Source organism: Rhamphochromis sp. 'chilingali' (assembly GCF_963969265.1).
Source record: "Rhamphochromis sp. 'chilingali' genome assembly, chromosome: 22".
In the NCBI taxonomy this organism is placed as follows: Eukaryota; Metazoa; Chordata; class Actinopteri; order Cichliformes; family Cichlidae; genus Rhamphochromis; species Rhamphochromis sp. 'chilingali'.
In genome coordinates, this window is record NC_137950.1 from 28293292 (window position 1) to 28311204 (window position 17913).

Sequence of the window (17913 nt, forward strand, 5' to 3'; positions counted from 1 at the left end):
ACTATATTGCATTACTTTAAATAAAAGTAACAAGTAATGTGCAATACATTTTTTTGAGTAACAACTCCAACATTGTCTTTGAGTCTAGTATATTTTAATTCAGTGCCCTAAATCTGCAAGCTTATTATATCTGTAAACTTTTAAAAGGTTCAAATAAATCATTTGCCATTTGGGAATCTCCTGTTGATTTAATTTTTTCTTTAATGTTTGATTTTTTCATGCAGACGAAGCTTGGACTTCTTGATGTTTTGCCCACCATTCGTTGTAAGCCTCCAAGAGAAGTGATGCAGTTATTGGCCAATCGAAGGTCATTAAGAGTTAAGACCTTTGATCCACTGATGGATGGTCAGGAGTTTTGCAGTGAGGGAATTCAAAGACCCTATCAGTACTTAAGGCGTTACAAGGAGAAACAGGATCTGGATCATTTTAACTACCAGGAGGGTTCCAGAATGGGGGATCCCAGTGACTGTCTCAATCTCTTCCTGTCCTACTGTGGAATGCAAGATCCATCCTGGGGTGAGCTGAAGAACTTCTCCTGGTTCCTCAATGTGCAACTGAAAGACTGTGAGAACTCAATTTTCTGCGATCGAGAATTCCTTGCTGACCAGCTTCCTGGTTTCAAAGGGTTCATCGTAAAGTTCATGATTCTAATGGCAAGAGATTTTGCCTCGCCATCTCTGGACATGTCCGACGAGAGTCCCATGCCACTCATGGATAACAGTCAGGAAGAGGAACTTCTGGCCCGTCTGACAATTCGTAAGCGCTGGGAAAATGAGTCTCATCCATACATTTTCTTCAATGCGGACCACATGTCAATGTCTTTCCTCGGCTTTAATGTACAAAGTTATTGGCAAAACACACTCAATGCAGTTGATCCTCGCAGCAATGCAGTCCTGATACACGATGTGATGTCACAAGAGCTTTTTCAAGGTTTGCAGCGGCAGAGGATATCTCTCACTGAGGACTTTGATCAGTTACCCCGGGCAGACAAAATCAAAAGGATTTCTTGCGTTGTTGGAGCAAAGAAAGGAATTGCAGACAAGAGATTTGATCCAGACCCTACCTATGAGCTCACTGCTGACAATGTGATGAAGATGTTGGCCATACACATGAGATTCCGATGTGAAATTCCTGTTGTCATCATGGGTGAGACTGGCTGTGGAAAAACCAGATTGGTTCGTTTCCTTTGTACTTTACAAAGGGAGGGAAGATCAGTCGAGAACATGGTACTTGTTAAGGTGCATGGTGGAACCACTGCAGAAATGATCTACAGGAAGGTGAAGGAGGCCGAGGCACTTGCTCACCAGAACCGTGTGAAGCACAATCTAGACACCATTTTATTCTTTGATGAAGCCAACACCACAGAGGCCATTTTTGCCATCAAGGAAATCCTGTGTGACCGAACAGTGAGAGGACAACCTTTGAAGGCTGACAGCGGTTTAAAAGTAATAGCTGCCTGCAATCCTTACAGGAAGCACTCACCTGAAATGGTGGAACGCTTGGAACGTGCTGGATTGGGATACCGAGTGAAGGCTGATGAAACAGAAGACCGCCTTGGCAAAGTCCCTCTAAGGCAGCTGGTCTACAGAGTTCACCCTCTGCCTCCTAGCATGGCTTCTTTGGTGTGGGATTTTGGTCAGCTGAGTGATTCAACTGAGCTTTCCTATATCCAACAGATTGTCCAGAAGAAAGTTGCTGACCATCATTTGCCACTATCATGCAAGAACATCATTTCAAATGTGTTAGCAGCCTCCCAGAAATACATGAGAAGTCGTAAAAACGAGTGCAGCTTTGTGAGTCTCAGAGATGTGGAGAGGTCCATGAAAGTGCTAATTTGGTTTTACCAGCACAGCAATGTCCTTTTCAGCAACTGCACCCGTCTCAGTGAGGATGATAAAACACTAAAGTGCCTGATTCTTGCAGTTGGAGTCTGCTACTACCCATCTCTGGTGAACAAAGAGGAGTACCTGGATAACATTTGCAGGTACTTCCCGGATTGTTACCGCTCTTCAGATGCACTGCAGACAGAGATTTCTTCCTGTCAAGACTTCTTCCTTCAGAACATACAAACCAGGGAGACTATAGCCAAAAATGTTGCACTTAAAGAGAATGTGTTTCTCATGGTGGTTTGTATTGAGCTCAGGATCCCACTCTTTCTGGTTGGCAAGCCAGGCAGCTCCAAGTCACTTGCAAAAACTGTGGTTGCTGATGCCATGCAGGGACAGAATTCCCACTGCAAGCTATTCAAGAATCTCAAGCAAGTTCATATGGTCTCCTTCCAGTGCAGCCCTCACTCAAGTCCAGAGGGCATCATAGGAACATTCAGGAACTGTGCTCGCTTCCAGAAGGATAAAAACATGGACGAGTATGTGTCAGTGGTAGTGCTTGATGAGATAGGACTAGCAGAAGATTCTCCTCAGATGCCACTGAAAACCCTTCATCCTCTCTTGGAGGATGGTTGCATCGACAATGACAAGCCAGATCCACACATGAAGGTCGGCTTTGTTGGCATCTCCAACTGGGCTCTGGATCCAGCCAAGATGAACAGAGGGATATTTGTGTCCAGATGGGATCCAAGTGAGGATGAACTTGTTGAAACTGCCAAAGGCATTTGTTCATCCTCCAACCCAATTCTCCTGAAAATCAAACACCTCTTCCCAGCTTTGGCAAAGGCCTTTCTGAGCATCTGTAAGGAGACCTCCAAGAATCAGTTCTTTGGCCTGAGGGATTATTACAGCCTTGTCAAAATGCTCTTTGCTGCAGTCAAAACTACACAGCATGAGCCGGATGGTGAGCAGATGGTAGAGGCCATCTTACGTAACTTCAGTGGACAGCCAGAAGGTTTTGACCCTGTCATATTTTTCCAAGAGATTCTCCAAGACCTTAAAGAAATTCCAAGACCAAGCACCCTGCAAATGGTAAAAAAGAATCTTGATCATGGCACCACTGAGGAGAGCCGGTACCTCCTTTTACTGACCACCAACAATGCAGCTCTCCATATCCTTCAGCAACAAGTGTTTGCCAAAGGAGACTATCCACAGCCAGAAATCATTTTTGGTTCAGGATTCCCAAAGGACCAGGAATATGCCCAAATCTGCCGTAATGTGAACCGAGTGAAAACATGCATGGAGACTGGACGTACTGTCATCCTCCTCAACATGCAGAATCTCTATGAAAGCCTCTACGATGCCTTGAACCAGTACTATGTTTACCTCAGTAAGCAGCAGTACGTTGATCTGGGTCTTGGCTCCCATAGGGTCAAATGTCGTGTTCATACAAACTTCAGACTGGTGGTAGTGGAGGACCAGAAGAAGGTGTATGAGCACTTTCCAGTGCCCCTTATCAACAGGCTGGAAAAACACAGAGTGGATAGGAGCACCGATCTGGAGCCGTGGCAGCACACAGTTCTTGACAAACTGAGAGAGTGGGTGAAGGAGTTCTCCGGCGAGGCGTCAGAAGATTTCAAACAATCTGACATTTTTATTGGCTTCCATGGTGATGCCTGTGCCAGTGCTCTGTTGCAAGCCCTGGAAAGGAGAGCACTAAGAGTGGAAGACACTCAAGAAGCACAAGGCACTCAAGAAGGACCGCAGCAACAGGGAGAACAAAACAAAACACTTGAGACAAGCACGCAGAAAGATGTAATTCAGCTGGAAGATGATCAGGTGGGTGATGCAATGGAAACAGATCAAGAAACTGAGACATGTGAAAAGAATGATGATGACTCCATTGAGGTATGTAATGAAAACAAAGTGATGCCAGAAAGTGAAGCGATGATGGACGCAGAAAGTGATTTTGAGTCTGCAAGACAAAGTGAGGAGGACGAAGTCTTGGATTTAGCCAAAGGTCTCTTGTTAAACTGTGCCACTCCTGATGCCGTGGTGAGGCTCAAGTATTCAGATTTAGCAAAGCAAGAAATAGACAAACTCCAGAGATTGTACTTCCAGCAACAGCATCACCACTCACTTCGGGATTTTCTGGAAGATTGCTTGAAGGTGTATCAGGAGTCCAGCAAGTTTCTGGAGGTAAGGCGCAAAACAAACCTCTAGTTTGTTCTTCATATTCCTTACAGTCTGTTTACTGCACTGTGTGCTTTGTGGTTCTGCATAGGTTACTACATTCTCCAGCTTGTTAACCAAATCAGATGTCAAGGTTGTAGCCCACGCTCTAGGACTGCACACAGACAGGATCCTACTACTGTCGCTCCACCAGTTCGACACTGAAGTCTCTTTCTGCAATAAAATACGGTAACGATTTTTCAAATAAAGCAGGATTTACAGCGTTTTAACGAGTTATTTTTCAATGAGATCTTTGTGCAAAATAAAGCTGCTCTCCCATGAGTCTCGACCTGCCACTGAGCTTCAATCATTTTGGACCAGAGTTGGTATTCCTTGTGTTACTCTGCAGTATTGGAATAGTAACACGTAACACATACTGATTAAATCCAGGCTGCCATAGGGCGAGAGGCAGGGTGCTGGACCTGGACAGGTTGCCAATCTCTCACAGAGCTAAAGTGAAACCCAAGTTATTATTGTAATTGGAAAAAAAACCCAGTGTAATTTCAAGTTTTAGTTGATGATGGCAGAGTTTCAATGTTGCAGTGTCTAAACACAGACAGTGATGCAGAAATGAGCAAGTTTGGCTTTGCAGGTGCTTACCGGTTTAGTTCAGAGTAGCATTTTCTTTGCAGCAGTATCAGAGATGCTGATACGGATTAATCTTGCTCCTGCTCATCTGTCTGTATTAGGGGTTTCCTTCAAAACGCTGGCCACTCTCTTCATATTCTGCTAATCCAAATGGACCTCGAGGAATCCCGCTGCAGCAGCGAGCTCATTGCATCAGCAAAGTAGGTCTCAACCTCAAACTCGTGAACAGATCTGATTTAAAGCAGGGTCGGTGAGAAACGGGACATTGAAGGCATTTGCGTTGTATTTGTCTGCCAACAGATACTGCACCATGAATTATCTGATGTCACTGGAGGATCACACTTGTTGGGTGATTTTCATTGTGAAGGTTTCAAGGATCCCAAGTCATTCCCAGTACATTGGTTTCCAAGGAGGTGAGGACCAAGTGGGACAACAGTTATTGTTCCACCACAGTTATTTTCATGATTGCAGCATTATGCTTGATGTATTACAATAATAACATAATGTTTTATCTTTTCTATCAAAGGAGTTTGGCACTCGGTGCATATTGACGACCTGAGAGATTCGGAGGACATGAGCCTGAACCTGTCGGCTTTCTGTGGAACTCTGATTAGCAGCCTGCTCAAACCTGCCCTCACAGGTAAACACTGTGCAGGAAGTATTATACTACTCTGTAATGACAGAGAGTACGTCAAGGAAATAAAAACCTGTTTTCACGCTACCTGGAGCTTATTAATCATCATTACATACAACACTGTTTTAACCCAAAGTACCCACAGAATAACAAAGGATGAAAGATGCTATTGTTTATATTTCTTGCTCATTTAACCTGATTAGCTAGCTAGGCTAGCTCTCTTAACAACAGTACCTTTTATTTTTTACAGTTTCATTCATTTAAGTTTCTGCAATTTTTCTGTGATTTATCAAACTGTTACTGAGACGTTTGATGTTTGTTGTTAAATGCAACAGGAGAAAGTGGGTGAATTACTTATAGTTACTAACATCTCACCGGCCAGCTTTAATAAGCCCGAGTGCCGTCACAGGTGTTTGGTTTTAATATACGGTTATTTATTTATTTAATCTAAAAAGTAAAATTAAGCTCTTAACTAGATTTTTAATAAATATATAGTTTTGGTTAGTTTTGTCTTCAAAAGGCAATTTAAGCCTCATTTTCTTGTTACATAAACAGTATTTTTAATCTTCATCAGCAAACCACGATGATATAGAAACCTTGAGGGGAGGAGAGGCCTCTAAAGAAGACAGACATGTGAGTTAATGTGAAATGAGATGATAATGAAAACATGTTTCATTATGTTTAAATGTTTACACTTGAAAAAATAATATAATTCTCTTTGCTTACAGAGCGACAGAGCTCAGCTTGACAGATTGTCTTTAGTGAGGTCTTGCATCCAGAAAGCAGTGGGTTTGCTGAGGGACCCCGACAGCGTGGCTCCAAGAAGTATGGAGAGGATGCACGTCCTTCTGAACCTTCTAGGAACTGGTGAAAACCACACAGGAGGTAAATATCCAATGCTGATCTCTATTTATATATTGCTGAAGTACGCTTTCAATGCCTGACAACAAAAGATGCTCTAAATATGCAGAATTTTGAAATGGTTTGATGACTTATATCACTCGACTAATCTTAGATTCTTCATTTCTTTCTAATAAAACTGCTCTCTGTTTAAAGCTCACTTTCAGAGGTTGTTGTTGAGCAGACTGGTTGAGGCGTTGGCACAAAGAGAAGAAACGATGGGCGCTCCTAAAGAGTGGGTGTGCTCAGAGGCCAAGAAACGCCACGCTCTGCAAGAGGGAGGGACTCTCAGGTAAAAGTCTCCTGCAGATGTGACAACAAACCTCACAAGATCCTGTGAGGCATCATTAACTCAGTTAAAGTATTTGACTTTATCCCTGTCTACGTGTAACACTTCCAGCTCTTCAAAAATCACAGACGCTCAGAAAGATTGGCTTTTCACGATTTATTCCTGCAGAAGACATAAAACACACTCAACAGGTGTCTTCTGATGGTACCAGCAATTGTAGCTCCCTCACAGTGCAAACGCGTGCTGTGAGGAGCGGAAGCCTTAGCAGCTTCTAAATGCTAGAGTGAGATCCGGTTTCTGGGTTTTCAAAATAAAATACAATTTAAAAAATGATAAAATTCACACTTAAAATGATAATTAAGAACAGGTAAGTGCATGTTTTTCATATGTATTTTTAACTCCGTTACATACGCAGTATGAATCCATAATTGCAGTAAATCCTGTAAAAACAAATATTTATAAATTGATCAGTTTTTGGAGGTGAGAGGTGCTCCAGATAGAATTGGACATTTTTATTATTTGTTCATGCACTTGTACAAATTAGGCTCTCATATGCTATGATTTTCTGTTTTATGTATAAACAAAAGAAATACTTGTTTTGATAAATAACTGTTTCAGAAAATGTTCAAGTAAAAATGACAAAACAACACATTTTACGTTATTTTGTGCTCATTTCTATTGTCAGTGCAGTTCTCTGAGACATTTTCAGGAATACATATAAAATAAACTTGTCATATCTTTGGATTTAAGACACACCCTGTGGCGCTGTCTTCAGTCCACCGTGACACCGATCCTGGCCAGCATGTTGGAGGTTATGGACCGGTATGCGAATCTGGATCTGCTCTCTGATGACAGGACCGGTCCGGGCCTGATACAGCTGTGGTTGGACATCCTGGGAGACTCGCAGGTTTTGCAACTAACACCTCCCCAAAAACAAAGGTACTTTGCATTACCTCTTCTGTGTGTGAACATTATCACCACCTCTCTAACAGTTGCTGTTCGTCTTTTGTGTGATTCCAAAGCCAGCACGTAATGTAAGCTGTGTTTTGGAGTTACACCACATGCTCCGCTGTGAAAGCTTTGCACTTTCTGAGAAATCGGGAGCCGGTCTAACTTCCTCTTCCTCTTACATCTAACACATTCATTTTATTAAAACCAACTATTTTCTTATTGTCTAATATATCACAGAGATATTCACGTTTAATCATGTCACCTAAGAGTGGTTCATCTGTTTGGTTCATCTCTGTAATAAAAACTGCATTTTGTGAACATAAAGCAATTTTTGTCTCTAATTATAATATTTTCCAGTGAGTCAGATCAGGAGGTGCTTGTGCAGCACCACTTCATGCTGGATGGTGAAGAGCAGCCCTGCTCGGCCCCGTTCAGCTGGCTGGTCAGCATGCACCTCGAGACTCTGTGGGAAGAATCTGAATTTATGCCAGGTTAATGACAAACTCAAAAACAAATCAAACAAATGAGGTCGATGTAGAGCGCGTTGAAATGGACATCTGTCTGTCTGTCTGTCTGTCGCTCTTCAGTAACAAAAGAGGGTGGTGCAGAGAGGATTCTCCAGTTTGTGAGCACCTTCAACAACAGCAGGCTCGGCAGTCACCTCCAGAAACTCTCAGATGGGGACCGTTTGGATTACGCCCGCCGCTATCTGCATGACTTCCTGCTGCTTTCTTTGAAGATCAAGTCAAAGGAGGAGCTTAAGGTACAAATATTATCAGTCATATTTCAGTAAAACATGTTTTGGGTGAAATAGTCTTGGAGTTATTTAAGTTTTTGCAAAATCAAAACTCATTTTTGCCAATCATCTTTTTATCACAATAAGAGCTTCTTGCCATTAAACAAGCAATATACTGTATGTAAGGTGGTGAATGTGAAGATCCTAGTTTAAAAAAGTCATGAAAACAACCATGAACTTTAAATTAATTTTGAGGACGAGAAAGAGGGCCTGCAACTGCTTTTGTTTTGTTTCAGCAGCAATGAGAAATGAGCCTGCTCTGATGCTTTTACAGTGGCGCTAATTATACGTGTCACATGCAGGTGTTCACCAAGGCCATGCTGGGCTGCGTGTGTGAGCTTCAGACGTCCACAGGCACCAAAGCTGACGTCTCTCCTGCTTGGATAATGGCAGCTTCAAAGCATTTTGCACCCAGACTGGACACCCTCTGCCACATATTTCTGCTGCAGCCCCAGCTAGCCAATCATGTCGCTCAGCAGGGGCCAAACTGGGAGCCGGAGGAAATGGTGAGGATCATCTTTTTGGCTACATTTTAAACATTCTCGTCACACTTATCTGTTCTGTGTTCTTAAGTATTTTATTTCTGGCAGGTGGAGGACATTTTAGCTCTGGGTATCTGTGTCGAGGAGACCAAACTTCTGACCGTGACTTCCCTGGACGAGTGTGAGTCCTTTATGCGCAGGGTGGAGTTGCTGCAGCCGTGTTTGGATAGAGCATTCGGTCAGAAATACAGCGCCCTGTGTGGTCCTGCCAGTCTACAACACCTGGACTCTATCAGGTGAGTCAAGGTGACAAGATCTAGAGAAGGAAAAGAAAAACATTTCAGTGTTTCTTGGGTCCATTTTTATTCTCATCTGCCATTTCAGGTCACTGTGGCATGGCATGCTGGTCGTTGCATCTTTCATCCAGCATGTCACCTATAAAGTTAAACAGGACGACTCGAGATTGAAAGATCTGGCTCTCAAACACTGCAACCTTCACCTGAACGTATGTAAAAATGGTTTCTGCGTCTTCTGTGTGTCTCTGGATTTCACAGATTTATTGAGCAGATAACAGCATGAACACTTCTCTCGTTTTGACATTTGCTGTTAGAAGGAACAGATCATGAAACTTAATGGCTTTTTTGATTTAATAGTTTCTTTTAAACAGTTTAAAAGCTGTAACAGAAAGTAAAAGATCAGAGAAATGCAGAGGTTGAACGTAACCTGGAATTTAACACCTGATGCAGGAAAAATGTCTCGCTCTGACAAAACTGCAACTAATTATTTAATACATACATATGGCAGATGTTGCTGAGCTTAGACATGAGTACATCAGAGGGTCGACAAAGGTAGAGAGGCAAGGCTGAGGTGTTGTGGACATGTGCAGAGGAGGGATAGTGGATATATTTGACAAAGATTGTTGAAGATGGAGCTGCCAGCCGGGAAGCAAAGAAGACGAAGATGTATGTATGTGGTGAAGGAGGACATGCAGAGGGTTGATGTGAGAGAGGAGGGTGCTGGATAGGAAGAAACAAAAAACTAATTGTTGATGACTCAAAAAAAACATGTTTCCACTTCTGATCCTCTAACAGCTGATGCAAGAGTCTCCTGATGTAAAAAGCGTGGACACGCTGCTGCAGCTGATCCGCATCCTCAATTCCTTCCACGAGGAGTGCATCAGCAGGGACCTGAGGTCAGGCTCCAGACTTCAGTTCAAGACTTGATTTTAAGCCTAATCTCACAGCAGTATTTCTGTTGCATTGATGGTGTGAATCTTAAATTAAATAATTTCTAATAAGATAATAAATATCTTACCTGATCATGTTTCTGTGCAGGTTTGGCATTTCTTGCCCGGTTTGCCTCTCTGAGTTCAAAGAGCCGTCCGTCCTGCCGTGTCAACACGTTATCTGTCTGCCGTGTCTCCAGCGCTGCATTCAGGCCCACAGTCGGTGCCCTAAATGCAAGAAGGAACTGCCATCCAACTTCAACCCCACTGTTTCTCCCACCATCAAGTGAGTGGGGAAAAATAATGTAGAATCGACAGTGGGTCATGTACTGATCAGTCTGTGCAATAATAGTTTAATGGTCCACCTTAAAATACCACTGAGGGGTATTTTAAGGTGGTCATAGTGAGGTTTTACATTTATAACTCTCTAACTGGGAGCACCTGTCACCGCTGTGCTTGCCCCACCTGGGCCACAGCCAATCAGAATCCAGCCACAAATGTCCGAAGATGAAAACTAAACAACAACCACATACTCCAGGTATACAAACAAATAATCCTTCGGTTAAACATCTGTTCTTTGAGCTATGTAGTTTGACCCTGGATGCCATAATTTCATGTTCACTCTCACAGTCAGTCTTAATTCAGTGATGCTGTCCTGCAGTGTTTGAAAGCTTTCTTCTGATTAATGGCTAACTGTATGAATTTGTGTGGCTCAGGAAATCACTAGAACAGCAGGCGGCCATCAGACGCTGCTGTAACGCCTTCTTCCTGGAGGTGGTGTCCAGGTTCTGTCTGTCGGAGGGTCAGGGCCCAGAAGAAGGGGTCGTGGAGCTGCTCTTCTCTTTACTTGTGTTCGCTACCGGTCAGTGAGCAAATTACTCAGTGATATTAATCAGATAACCGATGATGCTGTGGCAGTGAGGCATTCTCTGTTGTGGCTCTGTGTGCTGCAGGAGACGTGTACAAGACCAGAGAGCTCACTCCCTTCCTGGAGTGTGTGGATAACAGTCCGGTGGTCCGATCTGTGCTGCTGAAGCTGCTGCTGCAGTACAGGTGAGGTCAGGGTAAATTAGAACTGACGCTGTAGAAACATGGCATGAAAACTAGAGTGTGAAAGAAAAACCAAGGCTCAAAGAAGGATTTCATTGAACATCCTGTATGTGGAGATCTGGTAAGAATCTGTTCCTGGCTCATTGGAGTATATGTGTTAGCTTTGCCCAGGTGAAGTCTCACATTCACACCTACCTGAAGAACCTGGAGGAAAATCTTCTAGATACAGAAGACCGCACTGAACTCTACCTGCTGTTCGTCAACTGCTTCCAGGTGAAAACAGACAGACTCTCCTTCCCCTTTAGTGCTCTTTGCATTACAATTTTCACCTGGGTTGTTTATATTTGTATATTAAGTTCATGTAATTTAACAGAAGTGAATTGTTTCACATGATGAGAGAATTCAACTTTGAGTTTTTGTACATAATCCTTCATTTCCCAGAAATCAAAATTCACATTTTGCACTAATTTTCAGCCTAAACTGTCTGTTTGCCACTCAGGATTCTCTGTTGTGCTTCAAAGCGAGAGACGTGGAGAAGAGCGTAGAACAGCAAACACAAAGCGATATCAGCTTCCTGAGCAGGATCGCCAGGAAACAGACTCCAGACAGACATGAAGACCCGGCAGAGTTCCTGCTCAACACCGCCAGGCTCAGAATCTGTTTGAGCACTGCTGCAGAGCTGCTGGAGAGAGCCACAGCTCAAGGTGGGCTACACTTTGAGTCACATATATGTATGCATGCGTGCATGCCTGAAATGTTAAATCCAATACTGTGGTGCTGTGAGCTCGGATCAGCTGTAAGTCAGTTATCCCAGGCAGGTATTGAGTGTTTCGTCTTGCATTCAAAGGTGGAGAAATGGAGGCTAATCAGTACCTGCGACAGGTGAGGGGTGTGTGTGAGTACAGCGGTAATGATTGGCTCAAGGTTTACCTGCTGCGAGCCCTCCACAGACGCTCTGGCATCGAGCGCATCCTGTCCCTGATGAACAGTCCGGCCTCAAGGTGGATCTTCCCTGCAGAGGTGCTTCGACTTCAGGTAAGAAAATATCTAAAACGACAGAGCTCCTTCCATCCATCCATCCACCCATCCATCCATCCATCCATCCATCCATCATAGGCTAGGTTACAGTATTTCAAAATCAAACATTGAAATCTTTTTTTCCTTGCAGAGAATGATTCCGACTAGCGTGGACAGTTTCCTTTGCTGCGGGGCTTCTTATCGAGCCATGAGAGACGCTGTAGCTCGAGTTCTTCTGGAGAACACCTCTGACACCTTTGTGACAGAGCTAAAGGTGAGCAAGATGCCAGGAGGTGGATGAGGATCTTATGTTGACTTCTTTTTTGGGGCAGTGTGCACAGTTCAGAAGAGGAAAGAGCTTTAATGCTGTCTGTAGATGTGTCATGTCTCCCTATGACCACCAGGGGTCAGCGAGGTCATTTAAAAGAGTGTCTGAAACGAAATAATCAGTTAATCATTGAAGGAACATAAACATTTCATATTAACTCAAATTTTTAGCACTTAACATTTAACAAAAGAGATTTAGGATGATTTATTGACTGTTTTTTCGTGTGTTTTTAAATTCTACATTTAAAACAAGCTCCTACCTTCAGCTTGTTCACTTGTTTAACGTAATATTTGTTTTGTCTTTCTCTACAGAAACTTGAAGGTTCTCAGATCAGCCTCCTGGCCCTGGCCTTGTTCAGACAGGTCACCTGTCGCTACAAGTCACCTGATGTCAAAATACATCCCTCCAAACAGGTAAATGTCTGACTTAATCATTTATGTGTCTGACTAAAAAAAACGTTGTATATTTAATGTCCATCTACAGTTTTCTGACGTGTTGCACTCTGAATATACAGGACACAGCAAGGCTGGAAGAGCTCCTTGGAAAAAACATCAAATCAGGGGAATTCAGGAATTTCTGCACTTCACTTCTTTCCAGTCACATTGGCGGACCACATTCACGTCTCCATATAAGCCAGAACCTGCCAGCTCAGAGGCAAACCCTCCTGGAGCTGCTGGTCCATCTGGTCTCTGTGCTCCTCAGTGAAAGTCCTCTGCTCGTTCCTCTTCGTCAGATAGCCTTCCAGCCTGAGAACGTCACAGTAAGACACTTCTTACAGTCACTTACACTATTTTTTGTCCCACCCTGCTAGAGTAGCTTTGCATGACTCGAGGCTCAAAATAATCATTGTTTATTTGATGCTAAGCCTTGACTCTATCTAGAATATTCACTCTGCCTTCCTCTAGAGGCAGAAAAAACAGAGCAGCATGAATCCTGAGCCTTTAGCTCTCAGGGATTATCTGCACTTACAGTGACCTTATTGTGGAAACTTGAACCATGTTTAATGTGAGCGTCCACCATTGGAATAGTGTATACAAAGGAAAATCTGAATAAATGTCAGTTTACATGGTTGTTTCATGTCTTCTGGATAACCTGAGAATGACATTTGAATTTTATAAAACCAGGAAATAAAAGATTCAGTTAAGTTTCATTATGTTGAATGTAGAATTTTGTTTTTTAAGGGAAAAGTAACTGCAGATTTTTAAATTGTCCCGTGAGGTCATATATTTGTGTTCATAAATTTAGCTAAATGATAAAATCCTGAGGAAGGGGATAAAATTAACTCAGTTTCCTTCTTCCCGGCAGAACGACTTCCTGCCGACCATGCCGGATGATCACACAAATGAAGCCAGACAGTGGTTGAGAAAGGAGACAAAACTACAGACCTACAGTGAGTGATTCACATTCTGAAGTTTGTTACTTTTGTTACTGACTCTTTCAAATCTGTCTTTTTTTCCTCTTTTTTCTCATTTTAGCGTGTGCCAACGGGCATGTGTGTTTTGTGGGAGAGGTATGAACTATTACTCTTTCCTTAATGCTTGAATTAAAAGTAAATTATTTAACAAGTAAAATATTTCAGATTCAACAAAGCAAAAACAAAATTAACCAAAATTCATGTGCTGTCCCATAGTGTGGAAGACCAGTGGTTACATCAAGATGTCACTGTGGGATGCCAATCGGTGGAGTAGGACATGTCCCAGTGTCTGGATTTACACAGCACACAGTGCAGGGGTATTTCTTTCTTCAGTTAAGCAAACTTATTACAGTATTTGTCAAATATCTCTCTATATATCTAATATCTGCTTTCCTCCATGTTTGTGTGACATGTCAGAGATCAGACGCGAACAGGACACATTTTAGGAGAAGCTCATCAGCGCTCTGAAGCCCCAGAAAGGCAGATGACGTACGCTCAGTCCTGCATCCTGCGGCTGCTCACGCACCTCTCCATGCTCCAGGGTGCCATAAAAAATCAGAGAGTGAGAATTTACCTGAGTGTGGCTTTGCATATCTGTGGTTTTAAAGGCTTGCATCATGTGTTAATACTCCTGTTTTTTGGCGGGGGTGTTTGTAGGAAGTCGGTACATTGATCCACCCCACACCGAATGATGTCTTTAAATTCCTGTGGCAACATCTTGAAAAGGACATGAAGGTTTTGGGGCAGACTCTGGATCAGAACATGGACAACACAGCGATTACAGTTCACCTGATCCTGGCACGATTCCCTGCAGGTGATACTAACTCAACCATGATTGTTAACATGCTGCTTGTAATGTCGCTGTAGAATAAACGTGTTTTAACTGTGCTGAACGTTAACAAAGGTTCCCGCAATGCAAGACCCGATCTGTCCTCCAGACAGAGCCGGCAGCAGTGGGAGAAGCTTATATGTGATTCTGCCATCAGCCCAGTGCTTCAGGTAAGGAATACAATGTTTTTCAAAGACATGAAAAGACCTTTTGTGCTTCAGATTGATAAAGTTTTGTTTCTTCTGCCTGTTTTCAGGATTTGCAGAAAAATCTGACTGAAGCTCAGAACAGAATTGGAGCTGATGATGGACTTGCTGGAAGCCCTTTGCTGAATCTCCTCTTTGGGGATCCTGGGAAAATGCTGTCCTCCCCCTCTAACTGCCCAACACACCGCTCGTCCTTCTGGACTCTACCCGAGATCATCACAGTGGAGCGTTTTTCTCAGTTGGTGGAAGAAAAACAGGGACAGAGTGCTTTACCTCTCCTCAGCTTGTTTCTTAAGAAGGTATCAGCCATCATCAAGCCGATGTGCACCATATTTCACAGATTTTACCTTAAGAGATTAGGTACAGTGAGGATGGCACAACTCTCCCTTAAATTTCACTGAAATCTGCTGAGGAGTGTCAGAGAAATTGTGCTCAATATCAGAAAAATTCAACTAAGAAGAAAATATCAGAAGTGATCCTGAACGCTTGTCTGTCACAGTAGTTTAGCTGATGATCTGGCGAGAAGTGAATGTCAAGGCAGGTTGAACCAGAGAGGGTGATGCCTGCAGGGATCTACACACAAACAGAGACAAGATGTGCACAAACACAGAGGGAGAGGGCACAAGACCACAGCAAACAGCACCGGAGGAACAAGACCGCTTTTAATAAGATAGCAAAACAGTAGTTTGCTATATTATTGAGTCAGCATGTCAGCATCAAGCTAAGAGTCAAAACAATGTGACTACGCTTTGAGGGCGTTGCATATTCAGTGGTTAGTTCTACACTGAATAAACAATGTCAGGCCTCCTCTTCCTCCTGTTACTCTAAACTGTAAAGCCCTTGTACTCTTTCAGTCTCTTCGATTTATGGCTTTCCTCAGACTCAGGCTTACACTATGCAAACAGTGGAGAGGACTTTCAGATGAGAGGTGAAACCTGAAAAAAGTCCAATTATCTTCAGATCAAATGTTTAACACAATGGCCTGGATGACTGAGAACATACACAGGAAAGCAAGCAGTGAATATTAATGCCCATTGCATTAACAGGCTTTACACAGTATTTCCCATGTTTGCTGTTAGGGTGTTGAATCATAGCACTGATCTCTGTGCAAAGATCTGAGGTAAAGACCTGACAACATTACAGAGAGAAACCCAACAGTTGTCTTTGAGCAGCAGTTAGCAACAATGGGGAGTAAAAAAAAACAACCCCAAAACTCTTTTTTTTAATTGGAAGAACTGTCTGAAGCAGCTTAAGCGGGACAAAAGGGGAAAAGAAAGCATGTGCCAAAACGTAAGGACAGCAACAGCATACTTCTGCAAAGGCTGAAAATCCCCCCACACCATTAAGTCTCTGAATCCAAAAGCATATCTGGATACGGATGATTTTGTAATGTTTTTTGGGAACATCAGGAGGATGTCTCTAAATGTGTCCTATTGGGTCAAGCCCCATATCCAGAGAAGCTTCGTGCATATCCATTTATTTATTATTTATCACCTGGCTAACAAACAGAATCGAAACCTCCTTGTCTCGGGGGATAATAAAATTCTGTGAGGTTGGTGGAGCCATTAACTTGCAGAAGAAAAGCTGACGCTGGCTTTGTGTGTTTTTCCCAGATTCACTGTGTGCGGCAGTTACATCACCTTCCTGAGCTAGCTGCTTTACAGTCTGACCTGCTGAGGGTGTTTCCTCTGGCGTCACACTCCACACCGCAGACTATTGCGCAGAGGTTACAGCAGATACCAGCAGGTACATCGGCCTTTCATCTGTGACTGATCAACACCAGCAGCAACATAACACAGACACAAACACACTCACAGACACAAACTGAATTCTTGTGTCATCCTCACTAGGGTACCAGAAGAAGATGCTGAGTGAGAGAGTGGGCAGATTCATCAGAGTGTGGAACTCCCTCAGAGCAGAGGTGGCAAACAACTGTAAGCATCTGCATGTCTGCTTTAAACCCAAGCAACGAATCTCCATCTGATGATAATCAGTGTCGTTTATTTTATTTTATATTATAAACTGAATGCATATCCACCAATTTTATATATAAAAAATAACACTTTATCAAGCAAAGTCTCATTTAGAGTCAACATAAAGATGTAACTAGGTCCAGATGTGCTTCATAATAGTAAAATAATCACACACTGGCACATATTTAAACATATTTAAAGCTCAGTCACATGATTACTAAAAAGAAGTGAAGTGATTGTTGGGGTGTTTATTGAGTGTCAGAGCAGTTTTCAGTTCCAGCACAGTGTTTAATATAAACAGTGGGAAGTCTTCAGTGTTTGGTTTCATAATATTTAGTTAAACGGTGGAAACATTACATTTTGACTTTTGTTTTGGAAAATGAAAACCTCGGGTACAGTTGTGTTATTTGATGTCAACGTGGTTTGGGTTTAGAGTTCGTATTGCAAGAGTTACTTAATATTTTCGGGGCATCAGTTACTAAAGTGACTCATGAACGAGAAGGAGATTTCTGTCTGGGTGATCGGTTTTCCAAAATCATCACCTGGGCTCATTCTGACAGCTGTGAAGGACAAACAGTCCAGTATTAGGAGACTTACAGTTTACGCAGGCTGGTGGGGCCAAAGAACATCCAGCTCCAGGGAGTACTGGTGGCACTGCTTATTGGGAAGAATGTGAAGTCTTCAGTCTTCATATGATTCTGGTTAATGTGCACATGTGTGACTCCTTTCAAATGAAACAACAAAATGCACAGATGATGAGGGAACACTGTGTTTCTTGGCAGAAAGATTCAGTTGTTTTGGGAAGATGTCAGAGCTACGTGTCAAAAATAAATTCGACTTAAAGAAAGAAAGATGTTTTTATTCAGCTGAGCCGCTGTGTTGTTTCATTCTTCTGACTTCTGTGTGTATACAGCAGCAGACTTGGGTGTGGATGTGAACTTGTGTGAGAGGGAGGTGACAGCCGAGAGCTCTGGGGAGTTTCTGACTCCGAGCCGACACGGCCCGGGATCCGTTCTCCAAACTCTGGTCGACTTCCTGTCGGAGACTCACAACAGCCTGGTGAGAAAGGCCAGGCGAATGAGCGGCACCGAGGACAGGTCAGTCCAACATCAGCTGCAGAGGCTCGTGGGCCACAAGACTAAATCAAAGTGCCGTTTTCTTCTCAGCTTCCTT

General features: G+C 42.9%; 1 protein-coding gene across 1 annotated transcript in view; it reads left to right on the top strand.

Annotated features, from left to right (window-relative positions):
- The window catches only part of rnf213b (ring finger protein 213b), a 34153-nt gene that overhangs the window by 13264 nt on the left and 2976 nt on the right, over positions 1–17913 (top strand). The window contains exons 26-59 of the mRNA XM_080872294.1: positions 225–4025; positions 4111–4247; positions 4748–4846; positions 4947–5059; positions 5173–5286; positions 5855–5913; positions 6009–6165; positions 6337–6472; positions 7220–7408; positions 7778–7911; positions 8008–8183; positions 8519–8722; positions 8807–8994; positions 9083–9203; positions 9790–9890; positions 10033–10209; positions 10640–10785; positions 10877–10976; positions 11135–11246; positions 11473–11677; positions 11821–12008; positions 12142–12264; positions 12630–12731; positions 12833–13078; positions 13624–13708; positions 13794–13828; positions 13949–14049; positions 14150–14294; positions 14390–14546; positions 14637–14731; positions 14818–15066; positions 16381–16513; positions 16618–16701; positions 17654–17837. Coding sequence (XP_080728420.1) covers positions 225–4025; positions 4111–4247; positions 4748–4846; positions 4947–5059; positions 5173–5286; positions 5855–5913; positions 6009–6165; positions 6337–6472; positions 7220–7408; positions 7778–7911; positions 8008–8183; positions 8519–8722; positions 8807–8994; positions 9083–9203; positions 9790–9890; positions 10033–10209; positions 10640–10785; positions 10877–10976; positions 11135–11246; positions 11473–11677; positions 11821–12008; positions 12142–12264; positions 12630–12731; positions 12833–13078; positions 13624–13708; positions 13794–13828; positions 13949–14049; positions 14150–14294; positions 14390–14546; positions 14637–14731; positions 14818–15066; positions 16381–16513; positions 16618–16701; positions 17654–17837 — 8396 coding nt within the window. The remainder of the gene's footprint in view (positions 1–224; positions 4026–4110; positions 4248–4747; positions 4847–4946; positions 5060–5172; positions 5287–5854; positions 5914–6008; positions 6166–6336; positions 6473–7219; positions 7409–7777; positions 7912–8007; positions 8184–8518; positions 8723–8806; positions 8995–9082; positions 9204–9789; positions 9891–10032; positions 10210–10639; positions 10786–10876; positions 10977–11134; positions 11247–11472; positions 11678–11820; positions 12009–12141; positions 12265–12629; positions 12732–12832; positions 13079–13623; positions 13709–13793; positions 13829–13948; positions 14050–14149; positions 14295–14389; positions 14547–14636; positions 14732–14817; positions 15067–16380; positions 16514–16617; positions 16702–17653; positions 17838–17913) is intronic.